The following is a 23,391-nucleotide window of genomic DNA, read 5'->3' on the forward strand; positions in this document are numbered from 1 at the left end:
TTTAAATTTAACCTAACCATATGTGAAAGCCATATATTTTTTTCACTCAACTGATTAATTAACACAATACGTTTCACTTAATAACTGTCACACACACGTTATTTTGCATCTTAACAACTTCAACAATTACTACATAGATATGGTGTACCATTTTGGGTGAGGTTTGGACAAAATCGGTGGTAGCAGTAGTAGCAAAGTGTTTTGCAAAAGAAAAAGAATGTGGCCTATTTGAGGAGTTGCACAAATTTTGATTGCATGACCTACAATTCAACGTGAATCAGCAGATGAACAAAACAACAAAAAACGCCAGATGAACACAGCATCCAATCAACCCCAAATTGTAATCGCAACAACCAGTAGGCAACACATCAACAATTAGAGATTTGGAGACATTAAGTAATTTATTAGCATTAACATTGTTTACCTGAATTGTGCATAATTCATGATGACTAGGATACCAGTAAAGAAACAGCAGTTTGATTAAGTTCTACAGAGTGACAGGATGTCCTGCCCACAGAACCATGGAACAAGACACTCTCAAACCCCACTGTGGTAGAAGAGTACAGCTAGTTATACTGCCATTAGGCAGACAACTAATAAACAGACCAACGATTTTGAGGTATGTTATTACAATATAAATATAGCAACATAACATAATACTGAAATTGGTCGAGTGAAAAAAACACTGAATAAAGCATGTTCCATCATATCTTTCTTTGGAGTCTCTGGATGAAAATATTGTATTCCCTTGTAACACGAGGGTTAATTATTTTGTTTGGAAATCAGAGCACGTCCCTGTTTATTGCATTCTCAGAAACATCATATATAGATATACCATAGATATACCGTCCCGGATGAACATCATTGACGTATCTTACAAACAACAAAAATGTCACAATAAAATGTTTATAACATTTTTGCCTAGAAAATATATATTTACAATTATAAATAACTATAAAGATTAGGATGGAAATATACCGTCTATAATTTGTTTCTGATAAATTGTGGTAAGTTGATATAGAACAGTGAGGAAAAGAAAACAAGACAGACATACAGCAACAAAAGAAAGTTAAGAAAAGTCCATCCCTGCAAAACATTTTAGCGGTCACCTCTATGATACTTTCATTTTGTGCAAGTTAAACTCTTTGACGATCCAGTGATAAATGACCATCACCTGTCAATCTGTCCTTCTCGATTGTTGTTCCAAGAACCCTTTCTCTTTCTCCCCTTCCTGCCTTGGTCTCTTTGTTGAGCTCTAACATAGCCAGGAGGTGGGGACCCACTGTGGCTCGGTGTCCAGCTTCTCGATGAGCCTCCTCAGATCGTGGAAGGCTGTGTCTGGGTCCACGTTCACAATGGCCGCGTCAAACAGATGGCCAAAGTTCTGCTCCATCTCGCGGGCCTTCTCGATGACGTCCTTCAGCTCCTCGGGCTACACGTGAGTAGGATTCAGAAGGGGCAGGAGGGTGAGCAGTGGTGGAAAAAGTAATCAAATGTTTTACTTAAGTAAAAGTATAAATACTGCAATGTAGAGATACTCTGTTACAAGTAAAAGTCCGGAATTCAAAATGTACTTGAGTAAAAGTATAAAAGTATTGGCATCAAAATGTACTCAAAGTACTACCAAAAGTTAAAGTAGTCATTATGCAGAATGTCCCATTTCAAGTTTTCAAATGTATAAAAATCTTTTGAAAATACACAATGCGCGATGCGACGCATTGTGAGCTTGTAGATCTGCTATTTTCAAATGGCCGAAATGTATATAGGGCTGAAGCGTATGTATGTTTTGTAATAATAATCCAAATCTACAAAGTAACTAGTAACTAAAGTTTTCAAATAATTGTAGTGGAGTAAACGTACGATATTTGCCTTGGAAATTGGAAATACTCAAATAAAGTACAAATACCTCAAAATTGTACTTAAGTACAGTACTTGAGTTCCACCACTGAGGGTGAGACACAGCCAAACAATTTCTGGGATTACTATACTGTTATTAGAAACAAGACAATAAAGTCAAATTGTGTTTGACCTCCCTACTAATACGTTTATGATGCATGCTATACAAAAAAAAGAAATAAGAATTAATATGTTTACAGTTCAAAATAGGTACCTTTGGTGTTTTACCCTGCTGGGCCAGCAGAGTGCGCAGTCGTTCCTGTGAAGGAGGGGCGATGAAGATGACATATGGCTTGAGGTTGGAGGACCTCAACACCCGCAGCGACTAAAAGGACATATGAATTTAAAGGAAAGAAATTAGAGAAGGAATGATGCTGTGCTTTCATGGATATCAAGTAATGTCACCAAAAACTATGATTTGCCTCACTAAAGTATCATTCATTATGAAGATTCTGGCAACAACTCATTTGTCTTGAGAGTACAGTAAGCGGACATAATAATACATACTAGTCAATACCTGGGAATGTGTGCACTCAAAGTATTTGCAGACTTTGGGTTGTGTGTACACAGTACATGCTTATTTGCTTAGTGAAACTTTGGGAGAGGAGGCGGCCACTGTCATGTGCATGGAATGCATGGCATTGTTATTGCTGAACATCCCTAAACAAAGTAGTAGCAGTCATTGTAGCCTACCTTTCATATTGAAATTTTAAGAGAGAGAGAGAGTGAGAGAGTGAGAGTGAGAGAGAGAGAGAGAGCGAGCCGTTGCAACTCACGTTAGTTCTCACTCTGTAACCATGATCTGTTAACGTCATGTCGGACACAAAATATAATATTTTCGGGACTGCTCTGCGGTTTCTTTTATCTCCCAAATGCCCATTAAAAGGTATGTTACAGCAAAATTGCATGTTGCATGTTAATGGCATTGCCATTGATTAAGCACAGCTAGTGAGACACACACACACACACACACACACGGTACTGTGTGTGTGTGTGTGTGTGTGTGTGTGTGTGTGTGTGTGTGTGTGTGTGTGTGTGTGTGTGTGTGTGTGTGTGTGTGTGTGTGTGTGTGTGTGCAAGTGCAGCTCCACACGTTGTCATGAACAAAGAGAGAGAAGTTTTTGTCCGCATCCCTGGAACGCACATTGACACGTGCCAATGTGTGTGCGAGTGCTATGGAAAATATCCATAGTGGCCCTATAATAATAATAATATATTCCTAACAATAATAAACAGCTTGAATTTGGGAAAAGTGAAAAACAGGCCTCCTCACGGTCTGCATAATGATAATGGTCAATGCCTGTGTGCAAGTTCAGATCAATTGCTCAAGCCAGTGAGGAGGAAAATGCGAAAAAGAGTGTGACACAGAGACTGATTTTCCTTAATTATATGTAGGATAACATGAAATAAAGAAAATGAAAAAAAGGTTCAGAATGATGAAATGATGAAGTTTCTGTGTACAATATTTTGGAGAATCAATTACACCAAAGGTTGGGACAAAATACAGTTCATATTTATGCTTGAAATGGCCTTTATCATAGAATTCATATCCACTCTAATAAAGATCTTCTTTGAGTTTGAAAACGCAGTTCTGAATAAAAGTGGCACTATAGACCGCCGAAGTCTGACGTCATTTACACATCCTTTGTTTGTCTACCTGGTTCGCAGTTTTCCACCCCCGTTCTGAATCCCATAGACGTATTTAATATCGCGTCAAACATAAACATAAACATAAACATATGAAGCATCAACTGACGGTGAGAAAACGCTAATGTTACTTCCGCCGAATTAGTTACATTTTCGCCAGAAACAGACTGTATCAAATATAAGTGACTGACTATGATAAACGATACAGAACCTCCTCCCTGACAATAACGCCGACACGCGGTGTTTATTTTTGGACCACAATGCTTATATGAGACGATTCTAAGATGACCCAATGTTATTCTCCATAGAGAAATTACTTCCGCAAACCTGGGGATGAACGAGTGACGTCAGGACTTCGGTGCTCTATATCAACCAAGAATAAAAATAAATAGCACAGGAATTTAAAACATTTCCACTTCTTGGCTATGCCAAATTATCAAAAATGTTTATATCTTGAAAACAATCTCTGAAAATATGATATCCCTCAAGACTGCAAAAATATTTTTTTTCTCTCATCTCTATTAGAGGGTTAGGTCATGAAGTCTTCTGTGAAGTTAAGGTGAGAGTTAACGTAAGAGTTAGGTTTAGAACCAAACTAAGGTGAAAATTGTGAAATCATGAGTTTTCACTTTCCTGGTTTGACTGCAAAATACCAAACATGCAGAAACACACTCCTACCTCGGTGTGCAGGCAAAGCAGACAGATGCGTCCTGAGTTGACGACATGTCGGACAGAGTCGGTACTGGTGCCATACAGGTTCTTCTCGAACTCCCCCGACTCAATGAACTTCCCCGTGGCCAGGTCCGTTTCAAAGGCAGACCGGCTCACAAAGTGGTAGTCCCGACTGTTCCGCTCATGTATCCTTGGATTCCTGGTGGTGTCTGTAGGTGTTACAAGAACAACAAACAGTGAGTCAATATCCGACCTAATGTTCTGACATTTTGAGCTGTAGGCTAAATTTCACATCTGAGTGTCCTTCGGATGAAGAACCAAGTTGGCTTTGAGTTTGGAGGTAACTGAAGTTTTCTTTCTTCATTATCCAGAGACTGTACATTGGAGTAATTTAATGTTGAGTGTGCATCTAGATGTGCATCTAGTATAGATAAAGAAAGCAGTGGCTCATTGGGTAGGAGGTGGTCTGCAATTCACTGAAGCCCTAGTCTCCCAAGTCAGACAAATATTCCACAATCTTTGAATGCTACTGTATATAGTCTGTAACTACACCGTCCTGAAAGCCGCGAACGGAAGCTGTCATCCGTTTGACATTTCCATTCACGAAAACATATATAAAAATATATTTAAAATATATTTTTGTATGTCCATTTCTGCTAAGCAGCCAGCTATTATAATGCCTCGACTAATGTAATTTACAGTGGGACAAATTTATGCGACTGCAAAGACGAAACAGAAGTGGGGTGGGAGGCGGACATCCACTGTAGTTTCTCCAGTCCACATACCGTATTTTCACATGAGATCCATGTCATGTGAGCAAACTTCCTAGTGATTTTTCCGGCATGTATTGGCGAAATGAAAATTTCCCTGTAGTGAAAACGTTGAAAATCACTGTTCCGGATAACGCTGATCCCCAGATACACACAGAAGCAGGAGATCACGTGATCCCAAGATTTACTACTCCATCTACTTCCTGTTTAACGTCTTTGGGAAATCGCCTGTATCTCGGCTCCTGTGTTTTACTATGCATTTTTGGCGAGACATGCTATTTTCAACAACCCATAGCAAGCCAACGGGAGGTCGCGGAAGTACAGTGAAACCCTCCGTGATTAGCAACCATCAGGGGATTGATCAAACTGGAGATAAATATCCTGTGACTACTTGAAAAGGTACACATTTATTTACTCATTTATTTATTCTGGCAGTGAATGAGTTTATACATTTGAAGATATGTCGTCTTGAATAGATTTTAGGCTAGAAGCAGAGCTGCCAACTCCACCTGTTAACCCCTGCGTCCTCGTGATAATGAGCGATTCAGAGAAAAGGAATGAGAAAACTTTGCTTCTCCTCTGTTCTTTCAATGGACTAAAGTTACAAGCCTGTCGCGCAAGTATTAAATACTATGTCGTTACAAATGAGACGATAATGAAAATGGTTGCATTACCAGCACTTTTACTCCCAAGGAGGCCATGTGAAAACGGTCTCTCCCATTGCCATTCCCTACAATTGTTTTTGCCGGTAATATACTGGCACTGTGGTGAAAACACGGCTATAATTTCAGCGCTAATTTTAGACTGCATGACTGAAGCATTTGAAAATTGTGTGAGTCAATAGTCTGTCTCGAGTACTTAACCCCTTACAGTATTGCTCCTGACAAGCAACAAGGCAATCTTGAATGGTTGCTTCTGCCGTTGATGTGTGAATGTAAGGCACATTGTAAAGCACTTTGGATAATGGTGCTATATGTAGACCATAAGCTTGTGCACTTCCAGGGGAAGTATAACAATACTATTTATACCGGTATCCATGCCTGGCTTTAACAATGAGTTGACTTACGTGGCAAAGCGCCAGCAAACTTATCCGGTTCAATGGATAGCAGCCTCCGCCGTAGATCATCCTGTCCGCCATTTGGAGGACCAATCAGGGAAATGGGACGCTTGCGATTGGCCGGCTGGTGGTAGAGGGCCATCTCCTCATAGGTCAGAATGTCATCGTGGTCTGAGAAGAGAATTGGGGACGGTGTTTAAGATGTGATTACAGCAGTGGTTCCCAAACGGTGTGCCAAGACACACTGGTGTGCTAAGAAAACAGTCCAGACCGTGCCTTGGGATTTTGTGACCACAACTACACACTACACTTAAAAAAAATTGCTAAAATAGCAGCTCAAGCAGACAACGCATCACATTAATGAAGTGCGTGCCTTGAGATGTATTGCCTTGGGCACGAAACAATTGAAAACCACTGCACTAATGTACAGACCAGGAGCATGGTCAGCCTTATTCAGAACATGATGATCAGATCTGTGTAAACTAAGGTAACATAAGCTGAAAAAGAAGAAGGGGTATAGAAGAAAGAGGGGGTAGGCAAGCAGTCAACATCCTCCCATCCTTCCAACATTGAGTAGATCTTATCTCAGCTGCCCATTATGTTGTATACGGTATTAGTCAACATTCTGTATTTGTTGCGATACATTTTATGATTTTATGATTCTACTGGTAATAAATAGGCTGTAGTCATCAATTATTGATGCAAAATTGTGTAGACTGTGCAGCTATATTATTTTCAGGTTTTATAAGCAGCTACTGTATATTCTTGGAGGGGTTACCTTATGACTGTGTGTGTGTCTGTGTCTGTGTGTGTGTGTGTGTGTGTGTGTGTGTGTGTGTGTGTGTGTGTGTGTGTGTGTGTGTGATCTTCCTCCTTTCGTTGTAAAGAGAAATTCTGCTGAGTATGCCTGCCATTTTCCAGCAATGCCCTGCTCCACATCAGTACAAACACACACATTTACCCCTGGGAGCTTCCCAGTGCATTTGATGTATTTTACTGTTGGCCACTGAACAGCTCCGTGCGTGCGTGCGTTTGCGTGTGCAAGAGAGAGATAAAGAGGAGAGAGAGAACCAGTAACGCAACAGGTTCTATCAAGCTATAGACTCATGCTGGCCACCTGTTTGTGCCTCCTGTGATGCTGCATGTGAGGATGGGGCTAATCTGACTTGTGGCACACCATGTCTGGGAAGAATGCTGTGAGAGTGACATGGCTTACTAACAACGGCAGTGTGTGTGTGTGGGGGGGAGCTTCTCAACTCAGAATCACTGACAGATAAGGTGTCAGAGTGAAAAGACCTAGATTTAGCCTTCATCTATGCAGGGTGGGGTTTTACTGAGCATGCATGCTGTACCAACACCTCTCTTCATGTTCACACAGTTGTTGTTCATTCACCTTCAGCGAGATCTGCCCCAGTATAACCAGTCTTCCACTCCTGTGTGGGACAGGGTTAGGAGCAGCTTCACTGGGGCAGATTTGCTGTTGCTCAGCTGTTCACAGAAGGTGCATTTATCCAAACTGAGGACCATCTGGGCTGGGTTGCACCAGCTAAACGTAACTTCAGTCATAAGTTAGGGAGTATAGTCCCTACCGGAGGTAAGGTAACTGCTAGTTAGTTTGTAACTACAATCTGTTGCACCAGGAACATTTATGGCATAACTTAGCTAGTAGTAGAATTATACTATTTAAAAGGTAATGTATAGTTACATAAAATTACATATGATTCATCCAATCCAATGAACACTGGATTCCCCTGTAAACAGAGAGATACAGGCAATAACTCACTTCCTTGACATCCGATATGCAGTGCAATATTAATGCTAACCTGTGTGCTGCCACAACTCCAGTACACAGGCCAAAAAAGCCACGTCACAAAAAAGCCACAGCTGACATGCAAACTCCGAAAATATTCTATCAGGCACTTGACACGACTAGTGAACGAAGGGGCTTAAAACAAAGGCAACCACGCAGTCTGTCTCCCAACTTCTGAAAGAAATCCTACAACTAGAAGAATTTCCCCTCCTGGACAGAGTCCAAAAGGTCATCAAGCAAAGCCATCACTAGGGGAACCACCCGCGTGTTTATTATGAAAGTACGCTAAACTCAAGACCGGGACGAGATGCTACGGAAGGCCATCCAAGGCCCCTCTCATACAGAAGAAAGTAGCTATTGATTTTCCCCGACTACACTGCTGCTGTGAAGACGAGCAGCCCTGCATTCGAGGAGGTGAAAAAGAATCACTCTATAGTAGGGCATTAACGAATAGTGATTTATGGTATTCGAATTATTCGACCCAAAAGTATTCGAATAGTCGATTATTCGGTTTGATTATAAAAAAATTAAAAATTTAAAAATTTTAATATATATATATATATATTTTTTTTTTTTCAATTACATTGATGACTTGACTCAAGGAATGCGAGTTGACGTCACACCAGAGCTCACAGCTGCGTGTCTGCTCTAGAAAAGCCACTAAAAAAAAAAAATCAAAAAAAAAAAAAAATGCTTTTTTTTTTTTTTTTTTTCGAATAGTCGAATAGTGGTTTGATAGTCGAATAGTCGGTTTGATATTCGAATATTCGAATATTCGACTATTCTGTGAATGCCCTACTCTATAGAGCCACGTTTGGACAGCGTTACCCTGCCACACTACTGATATTCTCTGTACTCTGTAGAAGTTTGTTTTTGTTTGTCTTCCCCCAAAAGGCAGTCCTGTGCATGCTGTTCATCCAGAGTCAAAGGGAGCCAATTGGTGCAGCCAACCTGCTGCAGGGGTTTCATTATGTAGTCCTCAGCCCTAAAAGGTTTGTTTTATTGTTGTGATTGCATGCACCTCTTTTCACAGTGGTGTTCCTCCTTCGCTCTGTTTGCCGTGTGTGTTTCTAGGCTTGTGGTTCTAGGCTTAGGTGGGTAGCCTATTCTTCAGCGTAGCTCCATAGCTTAGCTTCCCCCTGTAAAAAGGGTTGTCGCCCACCGGTCAGCTGACTCCAGCTTTGTAGCACATTTACTGTGGTTTTCGATTACTGCTGCAAGGTCTATTTACCTGTACTCGAGTCAGAGAACTGATCCGTCATGAAGAAGCTAATTTGGGCTACATTTATGTTATTATTATTTTATAGTTTTGTTTCTTGGACATGACTGACTAATACTATTCTCGTGTGTAGAGTCTATTGGATATACCCAGCCTTCTAGCTGTGGTTTTTCATTTTGTTGTTTACAATTTACGTTTTCTATTGACTCATTATGCTAGTTTTGCTACTTCTCTAAAATGTTTCCTCTTTGTCATTGCAGTTTTGGTTGTGTTGTTTGTGGCCTGTGAAGTCTGACTGCGAATATACCAGATAGTCCAATCTAATGTGACGTTTATATACATTTTGTTGTGTGGAAACCCTTGCTGACAGGCACCCTTGACTAACCTGTAGAAGTCACTAGTGAAGCAAAAAGAACACCATCCCTGTCCGGCTTCCCTCCCGCAAACACGGACAGGTGTACCCCCTGCGCTACCTGAGCACCCTCTAACATCTTCTGCATCCACTCGGCTACAACCACCATCATCACAGCCAGACAAAAGGGAGAAGACGTGACGAGAACTTACCCATATTTCTGTTGAAGTTATACGAGGTCTTCTTCTTGTGCTTCTTGCTCTTTTTTACTTGCCAAAGCTTCCCTGCAGTAGTGATAAGTGGGGAGGAAAAGGATTTAGCTTTAACCCATTGAGACCTGAAGCCGATTCTACATGTCTCCTAAATCTCAACAGTTTTCTGAAAAACGTATGTTTCTATATCAGTGGTGCTCAATCTTTTTCATGTCAAGGACCCCCAAAATTATATGTATTTGGCTGCGGACCCCCATCAAAATATTTAGTTCCAGGGACCCCCAGAAGCACAGATTTGAGTTAAAAATGTTCGCTTTAAAAATATATATATTCAAAGATTTGCACACATTTTCACGATTTTTCAAAAATAGCAGATCTACAAGCTCGTAGCGCGGCACTCGGTGCCGCGCTATGAGCTTGTATATCTGCTATTTTTGAATAGCCCAAAGTGTAAAATAATGCTTTTTAGCTCAAATCTAAAAATGAGACTGTTCCAGGTCTTAATGGGTTAAAAGTGAGGATTATCATTTCACTTTGTAAAGACACTCTAGTCACTTTGACAGGAGAACTTGGTGTGCAAGTGAAACGTTCATGAACCTGAAAATGTGTTACATGTGTATGATGCGAAGCATATGCAGGGTGTGCACGAGTTTTTAACGTTATCCTCTTACCTTGCTGCTCCCGACTCCTGTCCGTCAGGGTATTCTTCAAGGTCTCTCTCTGCTGCTGGAAGCTCTTCCCTATGAAAAGGAAAAGAGCGACAAAGAGAGACTGATCAATGAAGAGAACACTTCCTACGCATTTTTCTAAACTAAATACCGTGGCCTCTAGTTAGACGGCAGTGATGTCCATGTTTAGCTGCATTGCCATTGGTGGGTCTATAAATTTGAGACACAGCAGCGGTACCGGTACAGCCTGGTGCTAGCAGATTGAAAAGCCCAATGAAAAGGGACAACCTACACTAAGAACATTGGTTAAATATGTCTGTCATTACAGCGGAATATTGCTGTCAGAATCAGTTTTATTGTCACTTCCATTACACACTAGGCATACAGGGGAGCAAAATACCGTTCTCCACAACTCGTGGTGCTTCACATTTAAAAACAATAAGACACATTCAAAAGAGGCGAGGCCGTTAAAAACATTAAAAAGTAGAGAGAGCAGACAACATTGGTAAAACAATAAGTGCTGATGCATTCAAAGTACAATATAGATAAAGTGCTATTCATCCCTCAAGATGTTAGTTTTGGGGGCAATATGTGGCGAGCGTTCAGGGTTCTGACGGTTCATCCACGGTTTAGGCTACAACACTTCTGTTAGTGATGGTCAAAACACTGAGCTGAGTAATTCTCAGCTGAGCTGCAAACTTGAGGCCATGTTATCAAGGCCAAACTTTGATGGCTGAGATCACAATAATGTATTTTAATTGGTGAGTGTGTGTGTGTGTGTGTGTGTGTGTAGAGGTAGACAGGCAACAAGTCTTTAGTGTCTACTGTTGATGAGCCTGGTAGTCATGTGCATTTATATTTATTCATTTATCTGTCTTTTCTGTCTGAAACAGATGCAATTAAATGAAGGCTTCATCACAGCCAGTCATAGTAGGATAGTAGTAGACAGTGTCCTCAATCTAACCAGGACCTGGGTCAAATAGTAGATACTAATTACTAATTCATTACGGTATTTGTTGGCATTTGTTTCAATCTGCTTGTTGTACCAGATTGATGGCATTTACTGTGATCATTAGTATCCAGTAAGTTGCTAATCAGTCACAAAATACTTTCTAAGGAGGCTTTTATGTATCGTAAAAGATACAATAAAAATGCCTGCATTGTTTAATTCTGTCTATGATAATTTTGTGCATTTTACAAGGTTCGCGTTAGATCTTAGCACCTTACACCACAAATATAACTGTTGAACATAAATGTAAATAAATACATGTAAATAAAACATGGGCTTAGGTTATTTAATATAACATTTACATACATTTTATAGTTTCTAGATATAGTTCACTGGCTGTAGACAAACATGGTATAACGTGTCCTTTAATAATACAATGAGCCATGCATACATATATAATTGACATGGGTCTAACTGTTACCTGGAATGAGTCCAGCAAGGGGTTGGTTGTCCTCATCCCCATCCCTGTAGGCCTGCCACCAGCTGGGGTCATCCTGGCTGATGACATGGAGGATGTCTCCCTTCTGGAAGGACAGGCCTAGCTCCCGACAGGGCACGAAGGGGTCATCTGAGGGGTCATAGTCGAAGTAGGCTCTGACATGCATCTGACAACAGAGAGGGTTAGCAGTGTCAAGGTCGGCCATCGCATGCCTGCACACATGTATGCAGACACTCCCAATCCCACCCGCACGCACACATACACACACACCATTAAGAGAGACTTACCACAGTCTGTCTGTGAGGGGGAGGTTTAGTCTGAGAGCTGGGGATGAGGACGAAAGTCAGCGTGCCGTGCATTTGTTGCTGCGGAGGAGAGGGTGTGACATGAATTGTCAGTGGAACACTAACGGTTTTAACTGGGACTTGGAAGTCACTGTGTCCCCATCTTATAATTATTGTATCATACGGTACAACACAGTACAACGTCAGGGATGACATTTCCATATCTAAATATAATTGTGATTACGCTTACTTCTGGGCTGGTAAATCTAAAGCAGAGTTTTTGCAACATTTCATTGTAGTAGATCACTGTTTATAACTTGGCTTAATAGGTTATAACATCTTTGTCGTCATTACGCGGGAGTCACTGCTATAGTCCTCTCACCAGTAGATCGTGGACGTCATTGACATGTTTCCCACGGACGGGAATACCGTTGATCTCTAGGATCTCGTCTCCCTCGCTGAGGAGGCCACTGCGCTCCGCCACCCCGCCTTTCACCACCCGGCTTACCACCACGCTGTCCACGTCATTACGTACTGTTGCACCCTGAGAGTCACACACGTGCACAAAGACACAGGCGCACACACACACACGCAAGTACGCACGCACGCACACACACAGATACGTGTCACAGATGATCATCCAGAGCAAGATATACTGGATAGTTTCCACATAACTAAAGCAGACTGTAGTGACAAAGTAGAACGAGACCTAAACAGTCTTGGTACAGAAAAAGACGGGAATTGAATGAATCACGTGTCCTTGTGTCAGCACTCAGCACCAATGCTGACAATATGATAATGTATGTGTAACTGACTGTGGTGACTTGTTAGTGATACTGGTAACAGTGAAGCATAGCCTAGTGAAAAGCCTCTTGCCTGGAATTAAGTTAAGGACTTCTTATGTATTTCGACATATGTTGTTCCTGCTTAGCTCTGCCTGTCTATGTGTATTTGTACATGCAGTGATTCTCAGAGTAATTATTATACAGTAGCAAGACACATTCAAAGGACAACATATTTCTCAGACACGCCTAATGGACCATCTGAAGACGTAATATAAAATCACATAATGTGAAATGAAACATCCAACAAATATGTTTAGTGGCTGATTTGATTCGATTTTAAACACGATTTAAATGAGACAGCTATTAAACTTTGCATTCATCTTTGACATTCATACATTTTGCCCATTTAGCCAGTGGTGCAAACTGTGAGTCAGGGTCAAAAGAGATATCCATTGGGTTGCAGAATTATGCACAGCAGCAATTACACACACCGAGTAATTAAAAAACACTTTCAGTTCTGTATTCACTTCTAAACATACATCTTCATACATTCTTTATGCACTTTTGACAAGAAAGCTTTGGTGTTGCCTTGAAAAAGCGTTATAAAAACAGGCCTACATTTTGGGCAAAATGTTGCTTTTTTACAAAAAAAAAAAAAAAATCCCAAGTGTACACTAAAGCCTTTTGACCAACACATTCCGAGTTCCTTTTGCTTTAAATTATTAAACACATGGCTGTCAGCAGTCAAACCACTAATTGTCACTTAATGATTATGAATAAACACTACAGTGGGTTGGGTCGTGACAAGAATGGATCGACCATTCGGGGTCTGTTGAAAAGGTTTGTGCACCCCTGGTCTCACGCCAAAGACTGTCCAGTTTAATATAATGCCTGTTCTAAAAGGGACAGTTCCAGTCCTTCATTCTGAGGGAGAGGAAGAGGTACCAGGCTCTCAACATCAACTGGGTGGTAATCAAAAATACTTTTGAAGCCTGATCCAGTGTGCGGACTCTATTCTTTTAGCCTGGTTCCAGCCGAATCTGCCTTTGCAAAATCGCATCGCACTTTAGCCCTCGGCAGATTAGGTCTGGCCCCCCTCCATAGAGATTCCACTTCTCTCCCTCCGCAGTGGTGTAGAGCCAACCAGGGCCCAGTATCCAAATGTGGGCGGGCTTATCACCTTATTTGGAGCAATGACGTACAAGGAAGCACTGCTCTGATTAGTTCGTGAACAAGGAAGCACTGCTCTGATTGGTTTAGGTCTAACCAATAGAGTCCGTTTGGATCTTTTTGTAACCGCCCCTTGGAAAAAAATCTATCGTTGATAGGGACCAGACTAATATCCACGCAGTGTGTCGTGTGATATTGTCTGGCCACGCGAGGCTACTATTCTTTTGTACTACATGGTGAAATCCACGGTAAACCATGGCCTCTTGTGGCTTATTGCTTTCATTTATTCTTGGTTGCGTGCCGTGTCGCACACCGAAAACAGCAGATCAACAAGCTCACAACGTGTCGTGATGCTACTCCTTGTGCGCACGTATGTACCAAGTATGAATCAAGCATAACTGAGAGGCTGATGAGGTTCTCGTACCAGTGGAGTGTCACGGGTCTTCTCCAGCCGTACCAGTTTGACCGTCTCTCCCTGGTACTGGTTCACGTTCTCTGCATCCGTCTCTTTCTCCTGCACTGCCACATTGTCATGAGCCTGAATGAGGGCCTGCCACATAACACACACACACGCACGCACGCACGCACACACGTACACGCACACACACACACACACACACACACACACACACAGTAAAAAAAAGGAAAACTGAAAGAAAAACACACTGACAGTAATAATGGAGACGGCAGAGGGAGATAATGAGATTTGTAGACATTGTAGTCTCTTAGTGGCTCATAACACAAAACACCACACACACTGGCAGGTAGTGGTTGTTACCCAACGAGTCCTATCTTGTGCGCGCCATGGTAGCTGGTGCTGCCGCCGCATGGTATCGTACAGCGTTGTTACCCACTAGACATTATGTCGACTCCCATATTTGCACCGGCTCTTAACACATTGACTGCCAGAGTTTATTCATAATGTACTCACCCCTGTGCCAGCAATTTGCGTGATTTGTATTTTTTTAATTTTGTAATTTTTCATTCAAATAAATTCTCTGATTGTGGTGTTAAGCACGTACAACAGTTCCACCAGTAGAGATCACCTCGCTCGCCCCCTCCCAAACAGGCCCACGTCAGATCCGGTCATTCACCGGATGTTATGTTTTCGACAATCCCTGATACGCTGATCGGCCTGAAAACGATGTGATACACGAAGACGATGACTGTTAGTCACCCGGACCAAAGAAAATAGAAGTTGAGCTGTCCGTTCGTTTTTTATACCGTGTGAAAAAACGTGTTTTTCCCTATTCTGGCCGAAAATGACCGGAGAAAAACAATGTGACCCGGAAATGAATTTTTTTTTATACATCCGGCTCCGGGTGAGTGTGACGTAAGTGGAAAACGAAAGTGCTGATGAGAAATAAACAGAGCCGTGCGATCACAGATTAAACAATGAAAATTCAAAAGAACGCATCAATGCGTTCTTTTGAATTGCTGGCACGCAAGCGATGGATTTGAAAGAACGCATCGATGCGATCTTGGCAATCAATGTGTTAAAGGCAATGGCACCTGGCACGCTGATTGGTTTTATTAATGTGACGCCCAAACCACACCTATACATAATGTAAGGGGTAGCGCAGGTGTTTTAGGGATAAGGCTGGTGGCCCAAGATAGAAACACAGCCACGGGAAAGCCCCTTGCGCAATGCTAAATCCTCAAATACTGGGTAGCGCGACTTGAGCACAAGATGGGGCCCAACATGTCTCTCCTCCCTTTGCTTAAACTTGCACCTATTACACCCCCCTCTACTTAACAAGAGCAGTCAGCAAAATCCAGCCATCAGCCAGAAATAATGCAAAGATTACTCCTTCACTTCATTTAATGTGACAAGCATGGCATACCCCACAATTAATAACCGTCGGTCCAAATTAGTCTCTCTATCCTGCAGCGAGAGAGCAGCCTCAGCTCAGCTTCGGCGTACACACAATCCATCTTAATCTCTGCTGTATTTAGGAGTCAGGTTCTGCCGCAATCAATCATCAAAACACCTTCTGCTTCCTCGGGCTGGCAGCAGACTCTTGACCCCCCCCCCCCCCCCCCCCCCAACCAAGAGAGAGGGGGGAGGGGGGGGATTAGAAGAGAGGAGGGAGGTCAATTAAACATTTCTATCACTCTCAAACTCAGTACCTCGGTCCCCACTAGTTTGTCCATGTGATTGTCCATGGGGTTGGTCACAATAAGACCATGCAGGAATCACAGGGCTAATCCGCTCCCTCACTTGCGCTCACATCGCTGGCTAATTGGATCCACTTCTGCGGAGAGGTTAGGGGGCCAACTGGGGATTGGTAGTTCACATGATCACATGGAGTGACACACCAGACCCTTGGGGTCGCTCACTGACAGGACACTCCATGTGAAATCACTCTAGGGGGCACTGCCGGAGCCGTACGCCCGGCCCTTTTCTCACCTACTGGGCTCTTTTCTCACCTACTGGGCTCTCTGATGGAGGATGACAGGGATGTTGTCTTGATCCCCTGACATATGTTTTGACAAGTCACTGATTAAGCTCTATAGTGTTTTGACAGCAATTAAGGCAAACAAGGACCGGGAATTGTAGAGCTTGTGGTTCCCGGTATAATTTCAACACTGACCATGTATCTCTCGTAGACATGACAAGTTCAAACTACAGCTGACAAAGGCACATTGTCTTGTAATGTCACCTGAAGCCACTGCACAGCAATGCCATGCGAGATTTCACTGTTAAAATAAGAAACATTCAAATACATGTGTACGTGAATTCATTACATTACTCAATGACAGTAGCACAGTTGTGGAATTCACATAAAACAAACCGAAAAATCCTTTCCCTGCCCGCAAGATTCACCCCCAGGATGTTTAACCATTCACATAGGAAAAATGTCGTTCTAATATGTAATTTGTATCTAAATGTTTACCACAATCCATAGCGTGAAAAGGTTAGTACCTTCCTAAACATTTCTCCAATCTATTTCCTCAATGACAGAGTTAGTGGAAACTAGAATCCAGTTATGTCAGCTGTGCCAACAGCAGCCTTGGCCAGAGTAAGTCTGGAGGTCATTGCTAATCTATAATGAGGGAACTCTATGACCCAGCGCATACCAGCTGTCCAAACAAATGGATACTTTGTTTTGTTATGTTTTAGCACACTTTTTTGAGTAAAATTCTAGAATGATAGAATGATTTGCTATTATTTGAATGTTCAATGCCCAGAACACAATTAAATAATTATCGCAATTATTTGTGTGACAGTAAAGTTTCACGGCCGTGAATTGTGGATGTGGAATCTGACAGCTGACCTGGAGATGTGGCTTGGTGAGGAGGGCTTTGAGCTCCAAGCCATCCTTCTGCTGACTGGTCTGGAGAATTCTCTGCACCTGGGAGGACAAACAGACACACAGTTAGGAAGGGAGCACAATATGGCGACGAAAGCTGTACAAGCAGCTGTGTCACTAAGCAGCATTATTCTATGTTCTTTCTTTGTATGCGTTTGTGTCACAATTTGCTTAGTGATGTATGAAATATTAATTTACTGTAAATCCGGCTCTTGTGGTCTGTTTTGTGTAAGCAGTTGTGTAAGATAGATGAATCCGCAAATCCCCATATATGGAGTACCCTGATGTCATTAATATGACGTTATAAACTGGCCTGGACTCCATATTTGGGCATGCCTTACACAGAATCCCATATGTGGGCATAAAAGTGACAAAAACAACAGACTGGTATTGCATAACCAGGTGGGGCATGCATTGCATTCCCAACTTCATCATTCCTGACTTGCGTGGTATCCGAAACATGAGAATTTCATGTTTTCAAAAAATTTATTGTGTCTGAGATGTCCCTTCTACTCAAGCAGGCTGGTTTGACTTGTAAGAAATCAAAAGCTGGTGTGATTTTGAAGGGAGGTCAAACATCGAATCAATGCCCACGAAGCAAGTGTCACAGCCACTGAGGCAGGAGAGGAGACATAAAAAATATGTGTGTATCATAATAACTATACTGTACATGTATGGATTATGAGCTGTCTGCCGTTCTTACTGCAGTGCCCCTTCCACTAGACCAGTGCATATTAACGTCCAGAGAGACATTCTCAGAAAACGTTTCTGTGAGAAACATAATCAACCCATTCATTCATAAGGATTTGCACCAGCATGAAGAAGGTGCATTTAAATTAAGATGTATTTTTATTTCCCGTAAATATAACGGGCAGTAAAGTAGCAAATTATTATCTATACACACCAATTTAAAAAAATGTAATACACAAACATGAATGTTGCAATGGTACTTATATTAACACAGTCTACTACACTGACTGTAAGAACAGAAAAAAAGATCACATTCATAACTGTTCCTGTATGATCTCTCCTCGTGACTCTGTGTGTTGCCAGAGTACAATCTGCGTACACCACCTGCACAGTGTAAGTGTAGAGGTGTGTAATCCTTTTCAAGAATCCTAATCTTTGTGTACATTTTTGCTCAGCATCATCTTTATTGTGTACACACACACCCTGGCCCCTGGACTGGAAAGTATCCTACAGTACGTCCTGTCACCTTTATAATGAACTTGTTTGGACTGAAATCTAATAGTCCATTATAAATGTCGCTAAACGCAATACTCTGCAAGGGACGTCCTGTCTCAATGATGCGGTTCGCTCAGGAGCATTCGTTTTCCCTTCACATCCAGTGCTCAGAAGGCGGTACTTCACCGTAACTATGGTTTCACAAGAAGCTAAAAATGGGAAGCCGTGACCAGTTCCAGGAAGGTGTTTGGCTACAAAGGGGTGGGAGAGGTGGAGATTAGCAGCAAACTCCCTAAACAGCTCCCCCACTGGACCCGTCAGAGCAGACATATGAGTTTATAACCAGGGGTTCACATAACTGGTGCGCATGCGTCGTCAAAATGCATGCTGCGCGGCACATCAGACGAAGGGAAGCGCTCTCGCGTACCAACAGCTGGGACCGCTGGGACAGGAATTTACTTCCTGAAGACACAGTCGCACAATCACGCTAAAGCATGCGTCGGCCCCATACACAGCCATTAGGCGGAGGGGGAAGGGACGCATGCTGCACGTGATTGTGTGAGTGTGGCCTCGAATCCTGACACACAGACACGCCGGTGAAGCGTCCTTTTTTCTCGCGCAGCACCCCTCTCCCCCCCCCCCCCCCGCGTTGACAAAACGGTCCCGGGGGGCACCGGACCTTTTATTTACAATTATTTGGTGCGCACCAAGTAACATCTCCAGGTGCTCCCCTGAGAACTAGACAAAAAAATTTGCACCCCTGTTTATAACCATCCCATTTTGCTGAAAGACATCCTGCGAGGATGAATAGGCTACAGTAGCAAACCGAATACAACTTGACACACACACACACACACACACACACACACACACACACACACACACACACACACACACACACACACACACACACACACACACACACACACACACACACACACACACACACACACACACACACACACACACACAGTAAAGGGAGTTATTAAGCACCGGCTGATACATTTGGAAAGAAATAACAGAATCAGATAATTAAAGTCCTTTTTGCCAGTTAAACAAACAGACATAATGAGCTCACAGTTGAATGCTGCGTTTTAAATAACTTCTGGCCATTTGTGAGCACAGACTTAACACAGACCTTCTTCTCTCGACTTGCAGCAAGCACCAGCCTTAAAAAAAACAACCATTTCATGTTTCTTTGAAACCCTCCACCATATTCATTAAAATTTGTATTTATTAGTTGTGTCTCTTTAGCACATATAATGGGCCTAATTTCTTCACCCTCGCCCTCTCTCCTTCCACTCGTCTGGCATGTGCAGCTTAGCTCATCCACCCTAATCAAAGCTCTCGCTAACGAGCTGACGCACTGCCCCCACTCCTACTGCTTTCCGCTAGCGTCACCGTGCGTACCGGCCCACACTGCTGTAAACCCCCTATAGTTGCTTTTTCTGTCCGCGGCCCTCCTCCCTGCAGCATGCCACCGAGGCCTGCCAGCGCCGGGGCTGCTGGGAGATTAGCTGGCCCCGTGGGCCAATCGCAGTGTCCAGCGGCACAGCCACTTAGTTTACACACACGCACCCACACACAGCGGCTCAAGATATTATGCCTTGTTAAGCGCTTCGGAAGCTGTGCCAGGTGGGTGAGCGTACATACAGTACGTACTGACTTGATGGAGGAAGGCACCATGTTTTGTGTGTGTGTGTGTGTGTAGGGGAAAAGATCATCTTGTCAAGGCCCTGCATCTTACAGCCGCCCTGCCTGTGCTGTCATCGTTAAAGAATAGCAATTGTGTAGCAGTGCTGCTTGCTGTCCCTTGAATGAACTCTGCAGAGCTCAAAACAGCCTTTTCATCACCGCCAGGCTGACTCTTAACACATCTCACCATCATCAGCAGAAATCACAACGCGCCGCTTGGACTACAGCGAAAAAGCCTGTATCACACACTCTTTTCCCGTGAACACATCTCAAAAGTTGACAGTAATCCTAACAAAGGGCTTATTGTGGGGAGCAGTCTGTCAGAGACATGCAGTCAGTTGAGAGAACAACGCCTCGCTGCTCAACAGGGGGAGACTATGACAGGCCGGGTATTTGAACACACAGAAACTCTGGGAGCCACAGAGAGGGGACACGATTCAATTACAGCTGTTTTGATTCGGTAGAGAATGACTAGCTTGTGTTTTTTCTCTCAAAGGGGACTCAGGTGTGGCAGATGAACACAGACTCTGATGTGATGAACACTGGGATGGTTTTCTCGCTCTCTTGTCACTCTCTGAGCTCGAGTCCCAGACGATGAGCACCGTCAGCTAAGGTAGACGGCGGCCGTTGGGAGGGCATATCATCAATGTGTCATAGGGCTGGGCGATATGACATCAAATCAATATTTGACGATAAATTTTGCCTTGATAACGATTAATGAACGATTATTCTAAAAGAAAAGAAATCTTGTGAAAATAACAGATCTACAAGCTCACAATCTGAGCTTGTAGATCGGCTATTTTCTAAATATGGCGTACATTTTCTAAATGTACGCCACCATTGTACAACAAAGTCTAATCAAGTTTAAGTGGTTAATCCAAATAATAGTTTTTAGTCGATTTTTTCACATCAATTCGTTGATATATAAGAAATAAAAAAAGATTCATAAAAAAAAAGAGCTTGATTATTCTATATGAGCAAGATTAAGTATAACTCAAGAGTTATGGGGGTCCTTGAAATTTTAACAGTTTGAGAAGAACCATTGTTCCAGACCAAACACACAGCCATAGCATAGTACCACAAGATGCATACCTCCTGGCACAGGCCCTGTGCCTGGGCAGTGAGGGGCGAGCCGGGTACGGCGCGGCTCATCTGCTGGGACACGGCGATGTGGACGGTATAGGCGTTCTGGAAGTCCTCCCTGGTGAGCAGCTGCAGCACCAGCTCAGCATCCTGCTGGCTCTGGGCATCCAACAGACAGCGCTGCACCGACTGCAAAGCCTGCAGCAAGTCTTCCAGCTCTGTGGGACGCAGAGAGGGATGTCGAGATTACAGAGACGATACAAAAACAATGACCACTTGAACCCCAACCCCCCTATTCTGGGGGGGAACATTCGTCATCTACAAGATTTGCCAGTGTAGAAGCAAAGAACAGCAGACCAAGTACAGTTGCAACTCAGGTCCGTTTCACCATGTATAGAGGGTTTAAGTGGTTAAGATAGAGGTGGTGGTGCGGAGGTGGTGGCAGGAAATTTAGGGGAGATTAAGATGTATGCTAAATAAAAGAGACAGATGGTGCTTTGACACTTGCCATGATGCAACTCAGTTTCTGAGATTTCTGACAATAAAGAGGCCATTTGAACAAAGACATAGCAGCAATATGCATGATGAGCAAAAAAAAGCATATTTCCATCCCAAGAAAAAGAATCATGGTACTCAGTGATCATTATTAATAATCGTGATTATATTCCACAAAATAATCAAGATTATCATGTATTCATGTTCAATTATCTGTTTAATTGGTAGAATTAAATTATATTGTTATTATGGTTGTTTATATCTAACCTTTATACTTATAACCTTCACTTGTAGTACCTTATGATATGACATGATACAGTATGTATTTTGTAGCTTGCAGGAGCCAAGATGTCTACCCTAGGGCTGATGGCAATTGTTTTGGTACAGCCTGTCTTGTTATGGTTCAGCTTGTCCTTGTAGCAGCTAGTCTAACTATGGTCTGATCCCTGTGCTCTTTGGCAGAACTACCGAACCACTGAGTGTTATTACAGTTTAGGCATTTAGCAGACGCTCTTAATCCAGAGCGATTTACAGTAAGCAAGGACACAAGATAATACATCATAATACATCAAATGCATAAAAATAGTAATCTAATAATAAAGTAATACGTAAGTTAACCAATAATCTAATAATAACTAATACATACGTAAACCAAGAAACTATACACACTATAGGACGCCAGGTCAACAATGACCTGGCATATCTGTCTACATAACATGCATCATCTAAATGACATTTTAGCCGTTGCATAATCCTGCAAGGTCGTCAAGGCCAGGAGGGCAAGTGCTACGGGCTGAGGTGGAGTCTGAAGAGGTGAGTCTTCAGATTACAGCAGAAGATTGGGAGTGAGTCTGCAGTTCTAATTGCAATGTTCTTATTGTACTTCTCCTCATGATATCATGTATATCAAACAATTAAAAGGGATAGTTCACCCCCGTTTTTTCTATCGATTAGTCACCCCATAGAGACTTGAATTCATGGATATTTTTTTGTTTTTGTCGCATTCCTAAGCCAATAATTTGATGACCAGCGGACCAGTACGCAGCGGTTCCGGTAGGAGACACAAAAGGAGAATATTTGTGTCTCCTACCGGAACCGCTGCCGGTCAAATTCAAATTATTGGCTTAGGAATGCGACAAAAACAAAAAAATGTCCATGAATTCAAGTCTCCATGGGGTGACTGATCGATCATTTTGGGGGGTTAACTATCCCTTTAAAACATATCCATCAAAACATATCCATCATCACCTTGAATATCGTCTCAGACTCCTCTTGCCTCATCAATTACTGATCGATAGAGAATTCCACTTTAATGTATTGTTACTGAATGTCCTTGATGTAGCAAAACATTTACTAATCTCAATGAGAATACAAAGTTGACGGCTAAAACATAACAAGTGACAACATAATAAGACTAAAGTTGGTGGGAGGTCATTTACAGTAATCTCCTATCAACTCAATTAGTCACTATTCGAGTTGGTGGGATGTCGTTTAGTTTTCCATGCTGATCTCATAAACTCAATTAGTCACTATTCGAGTTGGTGGGAGGTCGTTTAGTTCTCCATGCTGATCTCATTTCAACTCAATTAGTCACTATTTTACATTACATCTGATTCACAGAATCATGGC

General features: G+C 42.4%; 1 protein-coding gene across 2 annotated transcripts in view; it reads right to left on the minus strand.

Annotated features, from left to right (window-relative positions):
- Positions 1-401: 401 nt before the first annotated feature.
- pals1b (protein associated with LIN7 1, MAGUK p55 family member b) overlaps positions 402-23,391 on the minus strand; it is a 30,656-nt gene continuing 7,666 nt past the window's right edge. For both annotated transcript variants that reach the window (XM_080454196.1, XM_080454195.1), the window contains exons 3-14: positions 21,277-21,485; positions 17,269-17,346; positions 14,415-14,540; positions 12,418-12,579; positions 12,039-12,116; positions 11,734-11,917; positions 10,307-10,375; positions 9,636-9,707; positions 6,052-6,213; positions 4,222-4,424; positions 2,111-2,221; positions 402-1,432 (exon numbers count right to left, since the gene is read on the minus strand). In XM_080454196.1, the coding sequence (XP_080310322.1) occupies positions 1,256-1,432; positions 2,111-2,221; positions 4,222-4,424; positions 6,052-6,213; positions 9,636-9,707; positions 10,307-10,375; positions 11,734-11,917; positions 12,039-12,116; positions 12,418-12,579; positions 14,415-14,540; positions 17,269-17,346; positions 21,277-21,485 (1,631 nt within the window). In that variant the 3' untranslated portion in view covers positions 402-1,255. The remainder of the gene's footprint in view (positions 1,433-2,110; positions 2,222-4,221; positions 4,425-6,051; positions 6,214-9,635; positions 9,708-10,306; positions 10,376-11,733; positions 11,918-12,038; positions 12,117-12,417; positions 12,580-14,414; positions 14,541-17,268; positions 17,347-21,276; positions 21,486-23,391) is intronic.

Source organism: Gymnoscopelus braueri (assembly GCF_963280865.1).
Source record: "Gymnoscopelus braueri genome assembly, chromosome: 16".
NCBI lineage: Eukaryota > Metazoa > Chordata > Actinopteri > Myctophiformes > Myctophidae > Gymnoscopelus > Gymnoscopelus braueri.